The sequence below is a fragment of the Sorex araneus genome, chromosome 3 (genome assembly GCF_027595985.1).
Source record: "Sorex araneus isolate mSorAra2 chromosome 3, mSorAra2.pri, whole genome shotgun sequence".
Classification (NCBI taxonomy): Eukaryota; Metazoa; Chordata; class Mammalia; order Eulipotyphla; family Soricidae; genus Sorex; species Sorex araneus.
In genome coordinates this window covers 52372548-52387477 of record NC_073304.1, presented here as the reverse complement: position 1 = coordinate 52387477, position 14930 = coordinate 52372548, and the positions used below count along the sequence as shown (strand labels likewise).

Genomic DNA, 14930 nt, shown 5'->3' with positions numbered 1-14930 from the left:
GTTATGATTGAAGCATTAGGAGTCTCAATGCCTTTGAAATAGGATATCTCACTCTTACAATAGTGTATCTTATACACAATAAAGACTCTCATATGTTTCTTAATTGTTTATTTTTTTATGTCCAAGTAACCTGCCTTGCAAACTGTCCATAGATTTTTATATAATCAACAGTAGTAAGTTGTCAAATCTATTATTTAACCTGTATTCCAATGAAAATTTGATTCCTTTTTTTATTTTTCTTTTCTTTTTTTCTTTTTTTTTTGCTTTTTGGGTCACACCTGGCGATGCACAGGAGTCACTCCTGGCTCTGCAATCAGGAATTACCCCTGGCGTGCTCAGGGGACTATCCGGGATGCTGGGAATCGAACTCAGGTCAGCAGGTCAGCTGCGTGCAAGGCAAATGCCCTACACGCTGTGATATCACTCCAACCCCCACCCCAAAAAAGTTTTCTTTTTGATGAAAATAATAAAGGGTTATGAAATTGAAGTTGAGAGCCATTTATCTTACTTTTGTTTTTAAGAATAACTAAAACAGCAAATGAATATGGGAAAGATGTCATTTTTTACCTTTTTAGCTAATGCACTTGATTACAAACTTTCATGTTTGGGTTACAATCTCACAATTATCAAACACCCATCCTTCCACTAGTGCACATTTCACACCACCAATATCCCGGGTATAACCCCCCTTTCCTACCCTCCCCCTGCCTCTATGGCAGACAATATTCCCCATGCTCTCTATCTTACCAAAGCCTCATGAGATTCTCAGAATATAGAATGTGTTTTTTATGCAGATTCACCTCCAGATATGCTGTATTTGTGGTGCACATAAGTCACTTTCAGAAATTATTCTTTTCATTAATTTTCTTGTCACTGCCAAAATGTAAATTCTCAAATTTTTTTCTTTCTTTTTTTGATGGGAGTGGAAGATTGGGTAATGCCCAATGATACTCAAGGCTTTTTCTGAGTATGTGATTAGCAGTTACTCTGGTGATTCTCAGGGGATCATATGTGATGTGAGGGGTCAATTTTGGCTGGTTGCATGCAAGGCAAGGGCTCTCTACCTCCTCAGTTAATAAATGAGTCCTTGACTTTGTGATCACATCTCTTAGTCCTCCTACTTCACAGTCCTAACTGCTCCCATACCTATTTTTATGACACTTTATATTTATCCCTGCTAAAGCATTTATTTGAATAAGATATTACAGACAATATTTTTTAAATACACTGATGATTATTAAATGAAAGATTTACTTACTATTTAGGTGAATAAGTTTGTGAACAATTATAATTTCAAGCATGTTAATATATTATGAATTAATATAGGATCAAGTAAGATATTATTCAGCAAAACATCTTACTTTGTAATATAATAGCCAAAAAATTCATTGGAATTTCTATGGTGAGGAATATATTTAGATAGTGATACTTCTATATAACTCTGAAATCTGTTATTCATATAAACTATAGTGATGTTATGTATCAAATGGAGTCAAATACTGTTTATGTTTATAGTTTTTTTGTGTATAGTATTATAGCTTAGAACAGTTTTACTGAATTTTGAATTCCTTAGATACCAAGGAAAGCAGACCCTCAAATCACCTTTTTTTCTTTCTTGTTAAGCAACAAATGAAGTAAATAATTGGGAGGCTAGTAAATGTCCATAGAGACTAAAGAACTACTTAACTGAATCTAAAGAGTATAATAATGACATTAAATTTAAAAAGCGTTTTTCTACACATTAACTTTTTAGTTCACATGATCCATTTTTCTTTTCATTTTCCAGAATTAATGATTACAAAATTCTAGTATTTCATTCTACATACAATGTAATATTATTTAAGAAAACTATTTAAGCAGTTTGCTTAGAATTCAGAGATAATTTTAATCGTCATATATTAACATGAACCATATATATTCACCAAAACTGTGAGCTGATATTACCAGAAAAGTGAATTAAGTGATAGATTAAGTTTAACAACCACATCCCCCTGTGTGTTTAGTATACTGTAGTGATTTTGTAATACATTTTTTAATGGGCAAGCCATTTAAAATAATTTTTACATTAAAAGCAATATAGGACTCTTTAGAATAGTTTGCCACTAGTCTAAAAATACTAAATTTGTTTTTCAGATTTTGTCTAATATAAGATTTGTGGCATAAATAAAGCTATATTTAAGAAAGAAAAAACTAGGTAGGTTTTTTTTTTCTTTTTGCTTTTTGGGTCACACCTGGCGATGCACAGGGGTTACTCCTGGCTCTGCACTCAGAAATTACTCCTGGCGGTGCTCAGGGGACCATATGGGATGCCGGGGATAGAACCCGGGTCGGCCGCTTGCAAGGCAAATGCTTTACCCGCTGTGCTATTGCTCCAGCCCCCGAAATAGGTAGTTTTAACTAGATAAGCTAAATATTTTGAATAAATATATGATAAATTATATAAGTCTGGAAAGATAGTACAGGAGAAAAGGTAAATATAGTATTTGCATAGTATGCAGCTGAGTGAAGACTGAATTCCTGTTACCATGTATGATCCCCTGAGGTTACAGCCAGGGGATGCTCCTGTGCAGAGCCAGAAGTAAGCCCAGGCACTGCCGAGTATGGCCCAAATAACAACAACGATAACAACAAAAGCATAATAATAAGACCAAAATCAATGAAATGCATAACAAAATAGCAATAATACCTTGAAGGAAACTTGTTCTCTAATCAAAGATAGAAATACCGGGCTGAGCAGGTAAGGCATTGCATGTAGCCAACCTGAGTTTAAGCCCCGGCACCAAGTAAGAACTCCCCAAACAAAAGAAAATCAAAGATAAAAATGCTAGCTACTCAAGGATGAAGTTTATTTTGTTGGGAGCACATCAAACAGTGCTCAGGAGCCTCTCCTGACTCTGTGCTCAGGGGCCTCCCCTGGCTCTATTGCCCATTTTTGTCGTCTTCTGAAAGTACTCTGGGAACCATATGTAGTCTGGGGATTTTTTTTAATTGAATCACTGTGAACAAACTTACAAATCTTTCATGTTTGAGTTTCAGTCATATAATGATCAAACAACCATCTCTCCACCACTGTACATTTTCCACCCCCAATGTCCTCCCATCTCATCCCTCCCCCTGACTCTATAGCAATTTCCCCCATACTCTCTCTCTATTTTTGGGGCATTAACTAAACAAGTTCATGACCACAAATACATGAAAACTAGTGCCTTAATTTTTATACTGTTTCTCCTGTCCTGAATTCTATTTTTAATTATGTCTTTCTGATAATAGTCATAATATAGTTTATTTATATTCTAGATGATGTGCTCTTCATAGTCAAAAGCATATTCATTGCTGGATAGAAGACAATGTATAAGGGTGAGGCAACTTGCCTTCCCTGTGTCAAACTTGGGTTTGATACTTGGTACTATATATGGTACTATACATGGTACTATATATGGGGGGTCAGTCCTGAGCACAGAACCACTACTATTCCCTGAGAATTATAGGGTCTGGACCAAAACTTCTCCCACTAAAGTCAAAACCAGAGCATATTCATTGCATAAAGATTCAGAACAAACACAGGAAATTAAATTATTCATGAAATATAAAACTCTTATCAGAATAATCATTCAATCATAATTCATTATAGTGATTTCTAAATGTATGTGTTCAAGACATGCTGATATCTAAAAGTAATCATACCCAAGGAATAAATATGAATAATCCCATGTAGAGAACCATATTTTATATGAATATTGTTATTTACTAGTTTTGAAATGGATGATATTATTAAAAATCAACAAAAATTTAATTATTTTAGGTTAAACTTGACAAAAAATCTTCACACAAATTTGACAAATGAATATAATCATTATGAGAGGTGTCTGTGACAGGACAGTCATGTATAAGAGAATGTGACCAGTGGAGATATATATTCTATTCTATACTCAATTAGCCTGATAGAAATGATTGTCTGTAATTTACTCGGTAGAAACTAAGGCTTAGATTCCGCAATATAATCAAGTCTGTATCACAAAAAATGTAAAAAGATTTTTTGGCTAGAAATAGAAGTCATATGTGTCTAGAACTGATAATTTTAACCAGATATCCTCTGGGAAAATTAATACACACATTGGCATAGGTCTCATTTATTTTAAAGCAACAAAGCAGAAGGAATTGTCTAATTTTGGTCACAGGAAAACAACACAGTTATTGCAAACTGTGTTATTGCATATGAGATTTTTTACTAATTATGCAAAGAGCATAACAATCCCAATAAAACATTATTAATATTTTTTAAAAAATAAATGCAACTTATGCGCAAGAAGGAAAGACTTAAGTTGGTTTCTGTTAGGAGCTAGTCAGTTTTACCAGTTTGGGTAAAAATATCTATTTGATGGGAAGGCTCCAAAGGTATCCACTTTTCTTTTAAATTTGTCTTGTTGAGCAGGTGATTTGAGCACATAATGGAGATATTGGGAACAATGAGTTTGAAGAGCATTACATTAAAAAGAATGAATAAATAGGAGAATTGGGGAAATCCTGTAGATTTAAACAGGCAGCACTTTAGCCTACAGATAGCAATGGACAGTTACACCTAATAAAAGATAACCAAACAACAAAGAGAGAAACAAAGGATGAAATTTTAACCCTATCATTGACTAAAAGTCCAACTGTCACTGTTCATCAATTTGCTTAAGCGGGCACCAGTAACGTCTCCATTGTGAGACTTGTTATTACTATTTTTGGCATATGAAATACGCCAAGGGTAGTTTGCCAGGCTCTACTGTCTGGATGAGATACTCTCAGTAGCTTGCCGGGCTCTCTGAGAAGGCCAGAGGGATTGAACCCAGGTTGGCCACGTACAAGGCAAACACCCGACCCACTCCAGTCCATTGAAAAAAAGTAGAAAAACAAAAAAAAAATAGCAATGATTTGTCATTATATTTTGTATAATTTAATAAAATGAGAAAAGCCAAGTAACACAGTTTGAACCTAGACAATGAGTCTGCAGAGTCAATGTCAAGAAAGCTCCAAGAGTCTCTGAATGTGAGGTGTTTAAATATATTAAATGTGTGAATAAAAAGAAAAGGAGGGGGGCTGGAGCGATAGCACAGTGGGTAGGGCGTTTGCCTTGCGCGCGCCCGACCTGGGTTCAATCCCCAGCATCCCATATGGTCTCCTGAGCACTGCCAGGAGTAATTCCTGAGTGCAGAGCCAGGAATAACCCCTGTGCATCGCCAAGTGTGACCCAAAAAGAAAAAAAAATAGGAGAGATTAAGTCAATTCAGGAATCGAAAAACAGTTTCTTTAAAAAATGTCTTCTTTATCAAGGAACACTAGAACAAGTTAGAACAAGTTGAATTCTAATCTCTCAAATTAAAACAAGTTGAACTCATAATTCTTATAAGCACTTGAGAATGACAGATTTACTTGGGTTCTCTTAGTAAATAAGTGAGAAAGCCTCTTCTGGTTGCTACCTCACAGGTCCACAGATACTTAGACCAGAAAGCAAAGATTATCAAATGCCATAATGTTTTCACAAGAGAAATTTTTTGTTTTAGATTTCGGGCATGCGCTTGAGAATATTAAATACACAATTTAGCTTAATTTGAATGATGTATCCTACACTGATTTTTACTGTGACACATTTGAAGATATGTGTCCCATTTAAGCATGTAGCACTGTAGCACTGTTGTCCCATTATTCATCCATTTGCTTGAGCTAGCACCAGTAACGTCTCCATTGTGAGATTTATTGTTACTGCTTTTGGCATATCAAATATGCTGCGGGTAGCTTGCCAGGCTCTGCTGTGCCGGCGGGATACTCTTGGTAGCTTCCTGGACTCTCCAAGAGGGACAGAGGAATCGAACCCGGGTTGGCCTTGTGCAAAGCAAATGCCCTACCAGCTGTGCTATCACTCCAGTCCATTTAAGCATATATTATTAACTTTAAAAACATTCTGTACATACTTTGAACCTATTAGAGTAAAAATACATAAGACTTCTCATTTCTTAGGAAACAGATTAAGACTCATGCTGTATAGTGTGAATATATTTCAAATAAGCTTCTTTATTATCTAGTTTATCATGTAATTTCTGTATTAGAGCTGGTGATGACAAATTTCAGAAAGTGCAAAGGCTGTACCTCTAATACATTTTCTGTCAGAGCAGAAAATGCATAAATTAATTTCAAGTATGTGTAAGTAATCTGGAAGAGTTCTTTGCAGATAACATCTTTACATAGAAAAATAAAATCTGAGATTCAAATTCATAGTAGCAAATGACAGAGAATAACTAGAAAGGAAAAACACCAATTAGCAGCTGGGAAAACAGCACTAAATGGTACAGCACACCTTTGCATGTACCATGGCTGGAACTTTATGTTCCTCTGAGCACCACTCAGAGTCATCCCTGAGCACTGTGCCAGGAGTAGGCTCAAAGTATCACAAGGTGTAACCTCAAAATTAAAAGAAAAAGAAGAAATACAGGAAAGAATATCAGATATATTTCTTACCTGCCTAATACCCAATCGGTATGCAACGATCCGATCTACTGCATCAGGATTCATTTGTGTCCACTGCAGACTGTAGGAATAAACACGATGTCTGTTCTGCCACACAGGATTATAGGTATCATAATAGAATTCAGGAGCATAGGCCTTTCCTAAAAAAAGGGGGGGGTAAAGCATTTAATTTCAAATGATGACATACCTTACAGTTAAACGTATCCATATTTTCTGTCCTTTAACTATTTTAAAATGATAATATTTTATAAGCAATGAAAAGTCAGATTTTCAGACTATATCAAATAAATGGAGAATTCTGCGAATAAGTACAACAGTAATTTCTATGTGTCTGGAGAAGCAGCGTGAGAGGAATAAAAGAATCAAAGGTCATCACAATACAGGATTTTGGCCTAAGTAGTGAAAGGAGATTTCCAGCCACTGCAATAAAATTCTATGAAAGGAACACATTTGAAGGAATGAGATCAGGGAGATATTTTTGAAAATTTCCATAATGTAAACATAGAAATCAAGTGGAATTTACTAGTCTGGAATTCAGAAGAGGCTTAAGTAAGAGATATTCTCTAACCACAGGCTATAGATAAGGAACAAATTTAAAGTCAGGAAATGGATAATATCACCAAAGTAGTGAGAGCAAAGAGAGAAGAGGGTGTTCTGATGAGTAGTGGTATGGTTGAAACATACAGTGCCAATTTTTATTTCAAATTATACTTTGAAGAACATGAATGTCCAAAGTATGGGAGCATCGAAGAACCTCCCCAAGATTTAAGATGGAACACTTGTAAATAGAAGGAAAATTCTATTTACTAGTTAATAGAACAATTAACGATCACATCTGTGAAAAAATGTCAGTGAACTATTGTTATACATATTATTTCGTGAATAAAAAGATTTGTTATACAGATTTTGTCATTCTCTTCTTTTGAATTTCAGGATGCTGTCTTTTATCATTTCAAGTATTTTTCACAAAAATAAAATAAGGCAAGATTTTCTTATTTCTATGGCTTGACACTTTTCCATCATATATATATCACTCTCACTGTCACTGTCATCCTGTTGCTCATCAATTTGTTCGAGCGGGCACCAATAACATCTCTCATTGAAAGACTTATTGTTACTGTTTTTGGCATATCCAATACTCACGGGTAGCTTGCCAGGCTCTGCCTCAAGGACTCAATACTCTCGGTAGCTTACCGGGCTCTCTGAGAGGGGCGGAGGAATCGAACTCGGGTTGGCCACATGAAAGGCGAACGCCCAACCGCTGTGCTATCACTCCATATTTTATCTATTCACCCATTAATAGGCACTGACTACTTCTATGCCTTTGATATTTAAAAATAAAAATTTTTGCTTGTATACTGCATTACTTTGGTGAAAAAATAACTTGACTAGAAAAAACAACAGAATTATAGACAATAGCAACATATTTTCAGAGAGTGTTTAATTATTACTGACACTGTATCACTGTCGTCCCATTGTTCATCAATTTGCTCAAGTGGACACCAGTAACGTCTCCATTGTGAGATTTGTTGTTACTGTTTTTGAAATATTGAATACACCACGGGTAGCTTGCCAGGCTCTGCCGTGCGGGTGGGATACTCTAGGTAGCTTGCTGGACTCTCTGAGAGGGACGGAGGAATCGAACCCTGGTTGGCCACATGCAAGGCAAACACCCTACCTGTTGTGCTCTGGCTCCAGTTCTATATTAGGCACTAATTTATAGTATACTTTTATTTAAGTTTTTTTGGTAAAAACAAGTGCTGTGTGAGTGTTTTACTATATGCAAGAACTTTTTTTGCCTGTTTTTAGTTATTTATTTAGGATCAGTAACCTATTATCCAAGATACGTAAATGACTGATAGACAAAAAAAAATAAATAAATAAGCCAAAGGATTGATTTTTAAAGACTGAAAATGGTGGAGAGAAGCTGACACTTGTGACAGGGTCAGTGATGGAACATTGTATGTCAAAATCTAACAATGAATAACTTTGTAACTCAATGTGCTTTAATAAAATTATGGAATAAATGGAATTGATGGCCTAATAATCTAGAGAGTTTATCCAGAATATAATAAATAATATGAGATGAACTGAATTTAATTTCTGAAAATTCACTAGCAAATGCAAATACATAGAATTAAATATATTGATATCATTGATATTTAGAAGAGCTCATTTCATTAACATTAGGTTACATTGTTACATTTAAAAAATCTTTAAAATTCCAGAGTCTGGCAGTCACACCCATGAACTGCCTCTGGTGCCATATAAGCTCATTAATGGCCAGCCATGATGCAGAAACTCATAAATACATCCTGGAAGAGAGCAACACACTGCAGAGATGTCTCCTGATCCCCAAATCACCATCAATTTAAAAATTCAACTCCAGTTCTACCACCCTATTAAAAATTTTAGAAATCCTGGAGCAACATCTCATACTTTAACCACTGATGTACCAAGAGTAGCACACGACATTTGATGGGGTGTAAAATAGAAAGCAACTGATCTTGATCAAAAAGGAAATTCTCTCTCTCTCTCTTTCTCTCTCTCTCTCTCTCTCTCTCTCTCTCTCTATCTATCTATCTAGGTAGATAGATAGATAGATAGATAGATAGATATATTAGCATACAAGGCTCAGCCTGTAACAACATATTAGTGATCTCTTATACAGGGGTTTAATGGCTCCAAGGTGAAATATTACAATTTACACACACTTTCCTCTAAGGAAAACTTTTTGGATAATTTTTAGTGGATTATTTATAACAAACAATACAAAATACAAATTAAATTACTTAGGATCTTCCTTTGGGGTAGGTTTGGGTGGTGGTGAGAAAATTCGAAATAATGGTAGTGGGAAGGTGTAATTGTGGTGGGATTGGTGTTAGAATATTGAGATGATTGTGAGCAACTTTATAAATATAAAATTTAAGAACATAATAAAGACTAAAAAATCCATAAGAGTAAATTCAACTTATTTGAAAGTATATTGTATAACATTCACATTATTAAAGAAATCTTAATTGAAGAAAATGAGATGAGCCATTACACTCATTTTATCAATTTAAATATACTGTATTATATCTTTACTTACAATAAAGGATACAATAAATTCAAGTTCATAATACTCAATAGTCAAATCAAGATAAGAGGAAAGCAGTATACCAAATGAACAACCCAATATACACATTATCGACAAATTTAACACCAAATTTCCCAAACATTAACAGAGGATGCTCCCTTAGTAGTTCATAGATAATAGTTCATTGTTTTAACTAAAATGGATATAAATAGATAATACTAATACATTTCTAGACAATAAAACAGAATTAGAAGACACTGAATGAAGAGGAAGAAGTGTGAGTAAATTGGATAAGGTCAGTTACATGGTGCAGAATAGAACTGAATTTTCAGTGGCAAATTTAATGTGTTATATACAGATGTGATTCCTAATGATGACTACCTGAAATGTAGCCTGGCAACCTACCAAGAGTATCCAGACCGCACGGCAGAGCCTGGCAAGCTACCTGTGGTGTATTCTATATGCCAAAAACAGTAACAACAAAGTCTCACAACAGAGACGTTACTGGTGCCCACTTGAGCAAAGCAATGAACAATAGGATGACAGTGCTACAGTAATATATTCTAACAAATGATATAATATGAAAGCATATGAGTAATATTAAAGGGAAACATATTTAAGCTTAAAAGTTAGACCAATCCTCTCTGAACAGAAAATGTTCAAACTCAAGCTTATGAGTGTGTTTCTTCAGAAAGGTATGTAGTCAACACTTCATCAGCAATTACCAGAATTGATCTGAGTAACAGTCTACAGTTTGACTACTTAGATACCTGTGGTGTCAGTCTATAAGGAACTTAAAATATTTGTGTACAGCTTCATTATTTTAGTTGTCATAAGCACATTTATTTATAAAGTCCACTTTGGTTTCTTATATCTGTAATCATATTTTGCTTTTATTCACCACCACAAATCACTGCATGCACACTGACACGTCTTTGGACTGGTTATTTAAATAAATACTCATAAAATGTTTGAAGCAATTTGACTCTGAAGGTAAAACAAAATCATAAATACCTTATAACTACTATGATTATTCTTGAACATATATTTTTGATTGAAACTAGATTTGATGGTAATCAAAATAAAATATATACATATGCTGAATTTTAATAATATAAAATTGAAAACCATGTATGTCATAAAGCAATGATATTTAAATTAAAAAATATAAAGACAGACTTGACAATTAAATAATACATTTTCAGGATGGTAAAAACTAATACTCTTTTAAATATACCATTCATATTAAATAAGTACAATATCATCTTTACATTTACTTGCCAACTATTACAAATGCCTTTCAATGCATTTTTAAAATGTATTACCTACATTGACATTGGCATTGCATGTGTGATATTGTATGGAATAGTTTTCAGAGAATGTTGAATCAGAAAATAATAGGCAGACAAACTATTCAAATTTTTCATATAAGAAGAAAATGCAAAACAGAAGTCTTCATAATATTTGGAAGTTGATATAAAAATTATAAAATACAATAGGACTCATCAATTATTACTTTTCAAGGGTCACACCCCTAGTGCTTGGGACGCCTCTTGGCTTGCTGTGTGGGGGTTGCTCTGAGCAGTGCTCAGGGGACCATGAGGTTTTAGTGACAGATTCAGGGTTTCATGCATGCACAACATGAACTCGAGCACTTTCAGCCATTTGTCTGACCCTTCAAATTTTGACTTTTTGTTTGTTATATTAACAATAGAGAAAGTTTTAAAGTTGGATAATTGTAACACTTTAGATCAAAAGTAAAAATAATACATATATAATAGAGAGTACTAATAAATATTGGCAAGAAAGAATTTTGGATAGTTTGGATAGTTCTAGTTATATAGAGATGTATAGATATAAGACACTAGTCTCAGAGAGTATTTTGTGTTCTCAGAGAGTATATTTGGAATACTAATCCTCTTTTGGACAAACTTACACAAGAAAATGCAGTTTTGAATTTCATTTGGGAAATGCATCTTAAAAGTAAGGCATACATACCAATTCCTTCTCTGTTTTCACAGCCAACTTATTTAATGTTTATACATTCATTTTGTAAGACATACATAGTAATACCAAGGAAATTCCTTTTTAATAATCATGGGTTCTGACAGCCAAATATGACATCTACTGGTTGAACATGGAACTAATTAAATAATCTTTTTCTTTTTTATCCTCCAGAATTTTATTTTCTCATTTCAGCATGCATTGGAAGAGTATGTTTATGTTCCTCTATAGTCTATTTTATTTCTTGCAAAGTTTTTCCAGTTTGAATATGTTTTAGGCTTACTATAACTCTAATCATTATTAAAACTTTCAGATAAATTTTAAATATATAAAATTATGCATGTTTTTGATATTTTTAGATAATCTTAAAATATAGTGAATGCTACTTGTTTAAGTAAATAGACTAATAGTACATTCGTTTTATATTACAAATAGTTTTTGAAAAGTACTAAAGTTGTTTGAAAATTTAATTTTATACATAATGCTCAAATGTGAGATATTAAGAAACTAATGTGTCATTATTAAACTTTGCCAGTCTAAATATTTTATACATTTATAATTAAGCTTGAAAACAAAAAAGGGAATTCCTTAGGGGTCAAAAAACAGACACCCCAAAATAAGATATGTGAAAGAGTTTAGGAAAAAAAGACTTGTCATTTGACCCTTGAAAACTGCAATTTTAGACTTGAAATTGACATGTTAATAGACCAATTAACATTGTTAACATTGTTAACAAATAACCAATGTTAATAAAAGTGATAAGTTAATAGACCAATACAAGATGCAAAGTTGAGAGTAAAATCACCACATATGGCGAGAATCTTTGAAAGCAGTTATCTCAGGAGAGAGTATACAGTAGGTGGGGTGCTTGCCTTACACACCACTGATCTCAGTTTGAACCCCAGAACCCCATATAATCCCGGAAGCCTAAGAGGAATGATCCCTGAGTGCCTGAGTGCAGAACCAGGCAGATGTGGTGCCAAGCCCTCAGCACAAGAAGCATGGTGTCGAAGCTAGAGGAAAACAAAGAATCAAAGGCACAATTTCACATATCAAGTCTAGTATAAAAAAGAGAATATTGGCTCCTGTTAGAAAATATTATATTCTAGATATTCCTTAAGTATTTGCATCAAAAAGAAAATAGTGTGTGTGTGTGTGAGAGAGAGAGAGAGAAAGAGAAAGAGAGAGAGAGAAGGAATGAGAGAGACGGAGTGAGAGAGAGAAGAAATGTGTTTGACCTAGAGGCAGGCTGGGGAGTAGAGGGTTGGAGTGTGATGGGAGGGAAACAGGAAATGTACACTGCTGGAGGATTGGTGCGGGAACACTGCATGACTGAAACCTAATCACGAACAACTGTGTAAGGGTCTATCTCACAGTGATCCAATTTTTAAAAAATAAAAATGTAGAGAAAAAATTGCAATAAAATAAATAAAAATAAATCAAAAAATAAAAACAAACATCAATGGATAAACACGTGATCAGAGAACATTAAATATAAGTGAAACATTAATTCATTATAGAAAACATGTAAAATCCCTTAACAATTTTAGAGTGAACAAGCATTCTTTACTTAGTAAAGGAAGATAATAAGAGCCATGAGTGAAGGGCATGCTCAAAACTAGCACTGAGAAGTCTGTCTTGTCTTTAAAGCTCCTTGGAAGCTTTAAAAGTAAAATTTTATCAGATAAAAAAATCAGTTAGTAGAAAAAGATTTTTAATAATTATGTGTTCATGGGTTTACTTTATGAGTTGGTATGGATAATGCAAAGTTTTTCTATGAAAAAGATAAAACAACATAAGTTAGGATGAAGTATTATGGGATTAATGCCTAAATTCCCACTCATCTCTCTTCTCATAATTGCAGAGTCCTCTTTTGGCTTGATTCTTGCCTATAACTGTTGCATTTGATCAAATCAGGTTTTTTTCACTCATCATTTCAGACCAACAGTAAACTTCTAACTCTTGTGTTAATACACTGTAAACTATTCTTCTTTGTGATCATAGTAACTACAAGTTAATACAAACTTTTCTTCTGATTATGTTTTTCTTCTCTACATTTAAGTGACTCATTTTAGTGACTCCTCAGCCAACATTGACTGAAAGTTCCTAAAGCTCTAGTTTTATATGAACACACTTGATCTCTTAAGATATGAAGCTTGCCTGGTAAATTTGCACTTTATTTTCAATTCTCCATCTTAAAGTAACCAAATTTCTAAATTTCCCTCTTTAGTTTTTTTGTTTTGGAAGGAATTGGGTCACATCCAGTGATATTCAATGGCTACTCCTGGCTCTGTGCTCAGGAAGTAACTCTAGTGTGGTACCTGGGATTGAAGTGGGGTCAGCCCCATATAAGGCAAGCACTTTGCCCCTATGCTTTCTCTCCAGCCCCCTGGTTTTCCCTCTTTTGATTAGGTTTTATTATAATAATACTTTATACCACAATACATTGCATTTAGTTAGTAAACACATTGAATATTATTGCAGTAAATGAAAATTCCTGAATCACCATAATTGGGGTCATTAAACATGATTGAACAATGTAAAGGAAAACTACACTTAGTCTTATAGAATTATCTGCTTTAGTTCTCATCTACATAGGTGTTTAAATAAAGAGAATTGTGATATCATAGGACATACTTTAAATAAAACTTAAAAAGAAAAACTATTTATAGGGACTAGAGCGATAGTATAGCAAGTAAGTTACTTGCCTTACATGAAGCAAACCTGGGTTCAATCCTTGTAATATTTTATAGTCCCCCTGAGCCTTGCTACGAGTGATCCCTGAACATAGAGTCAGGAGTAAGACCTGCATACCTTCAGATATGGACCAAAAAGAAAAAAAATTAATTGCAGACATGAAGTTAATCTAATAGTTTTGGTAAACTTTCATAAGCATGCCTTCATTGTTAAAGCTAGACCATCAATAAAACATTTAGGATAATTTTTGGAAAGGCAAATTAAAATAGGATTATTATAAAATAAATGTAATAACACAATAAATAACTAATAATTACATTATAGCATCAAATAATAAAAATATACAGAAATAATAGTTTATTTTGGTAAGGAAGCTACCAAGAGTATCCTGCCTGCACAGCAGAGCCTGGCAAGCTACCCGTGGTGTATTCTATATGCCAAAAACAGTAACAACAAGTCTCACAATGGAGACGTTACTGGTGCCCGCTCTAGCAAATCTATGATCAATGGGATGACAGTGCTCCAGTGCTACAGGATTTGTTTAACTAAGATGCTCTTTGATCCTCAAGATGTTTTTGCTGTTTTTTTAATGAAACCTGGTGGTGCTCAGAGACTAATCCTAGCTCTGTACTTAGAGTAGCAC

At 34.0% G+C, this 14930-nt stretch overlaps 1 protein-coding gene across 1 annotated transcript in view; it reads right to left on the bottom strand.

Annotated features, from left to right (window-relative positions):
- Positions 1–14930, bottom strand: part of MDGA2 (MAM domain containing glycosylphosphatidylinositol anchor 2) — a gene marked incomplete at its 5' end in the record, with an annotated part of 811681 nt that overhangs the window by 74164 nt on the left and 722587 nt on the right. Inside the window, one exon of the mRNA XM_055132080.1 lies at positions 6499–6647. Coding sequence (XP_054988055.1) covers positions 6499–6647 — 149 coding nt within the window. The remainder of the gene's footprint in view (positions 1–6498; positions 6648–14930) is intronic.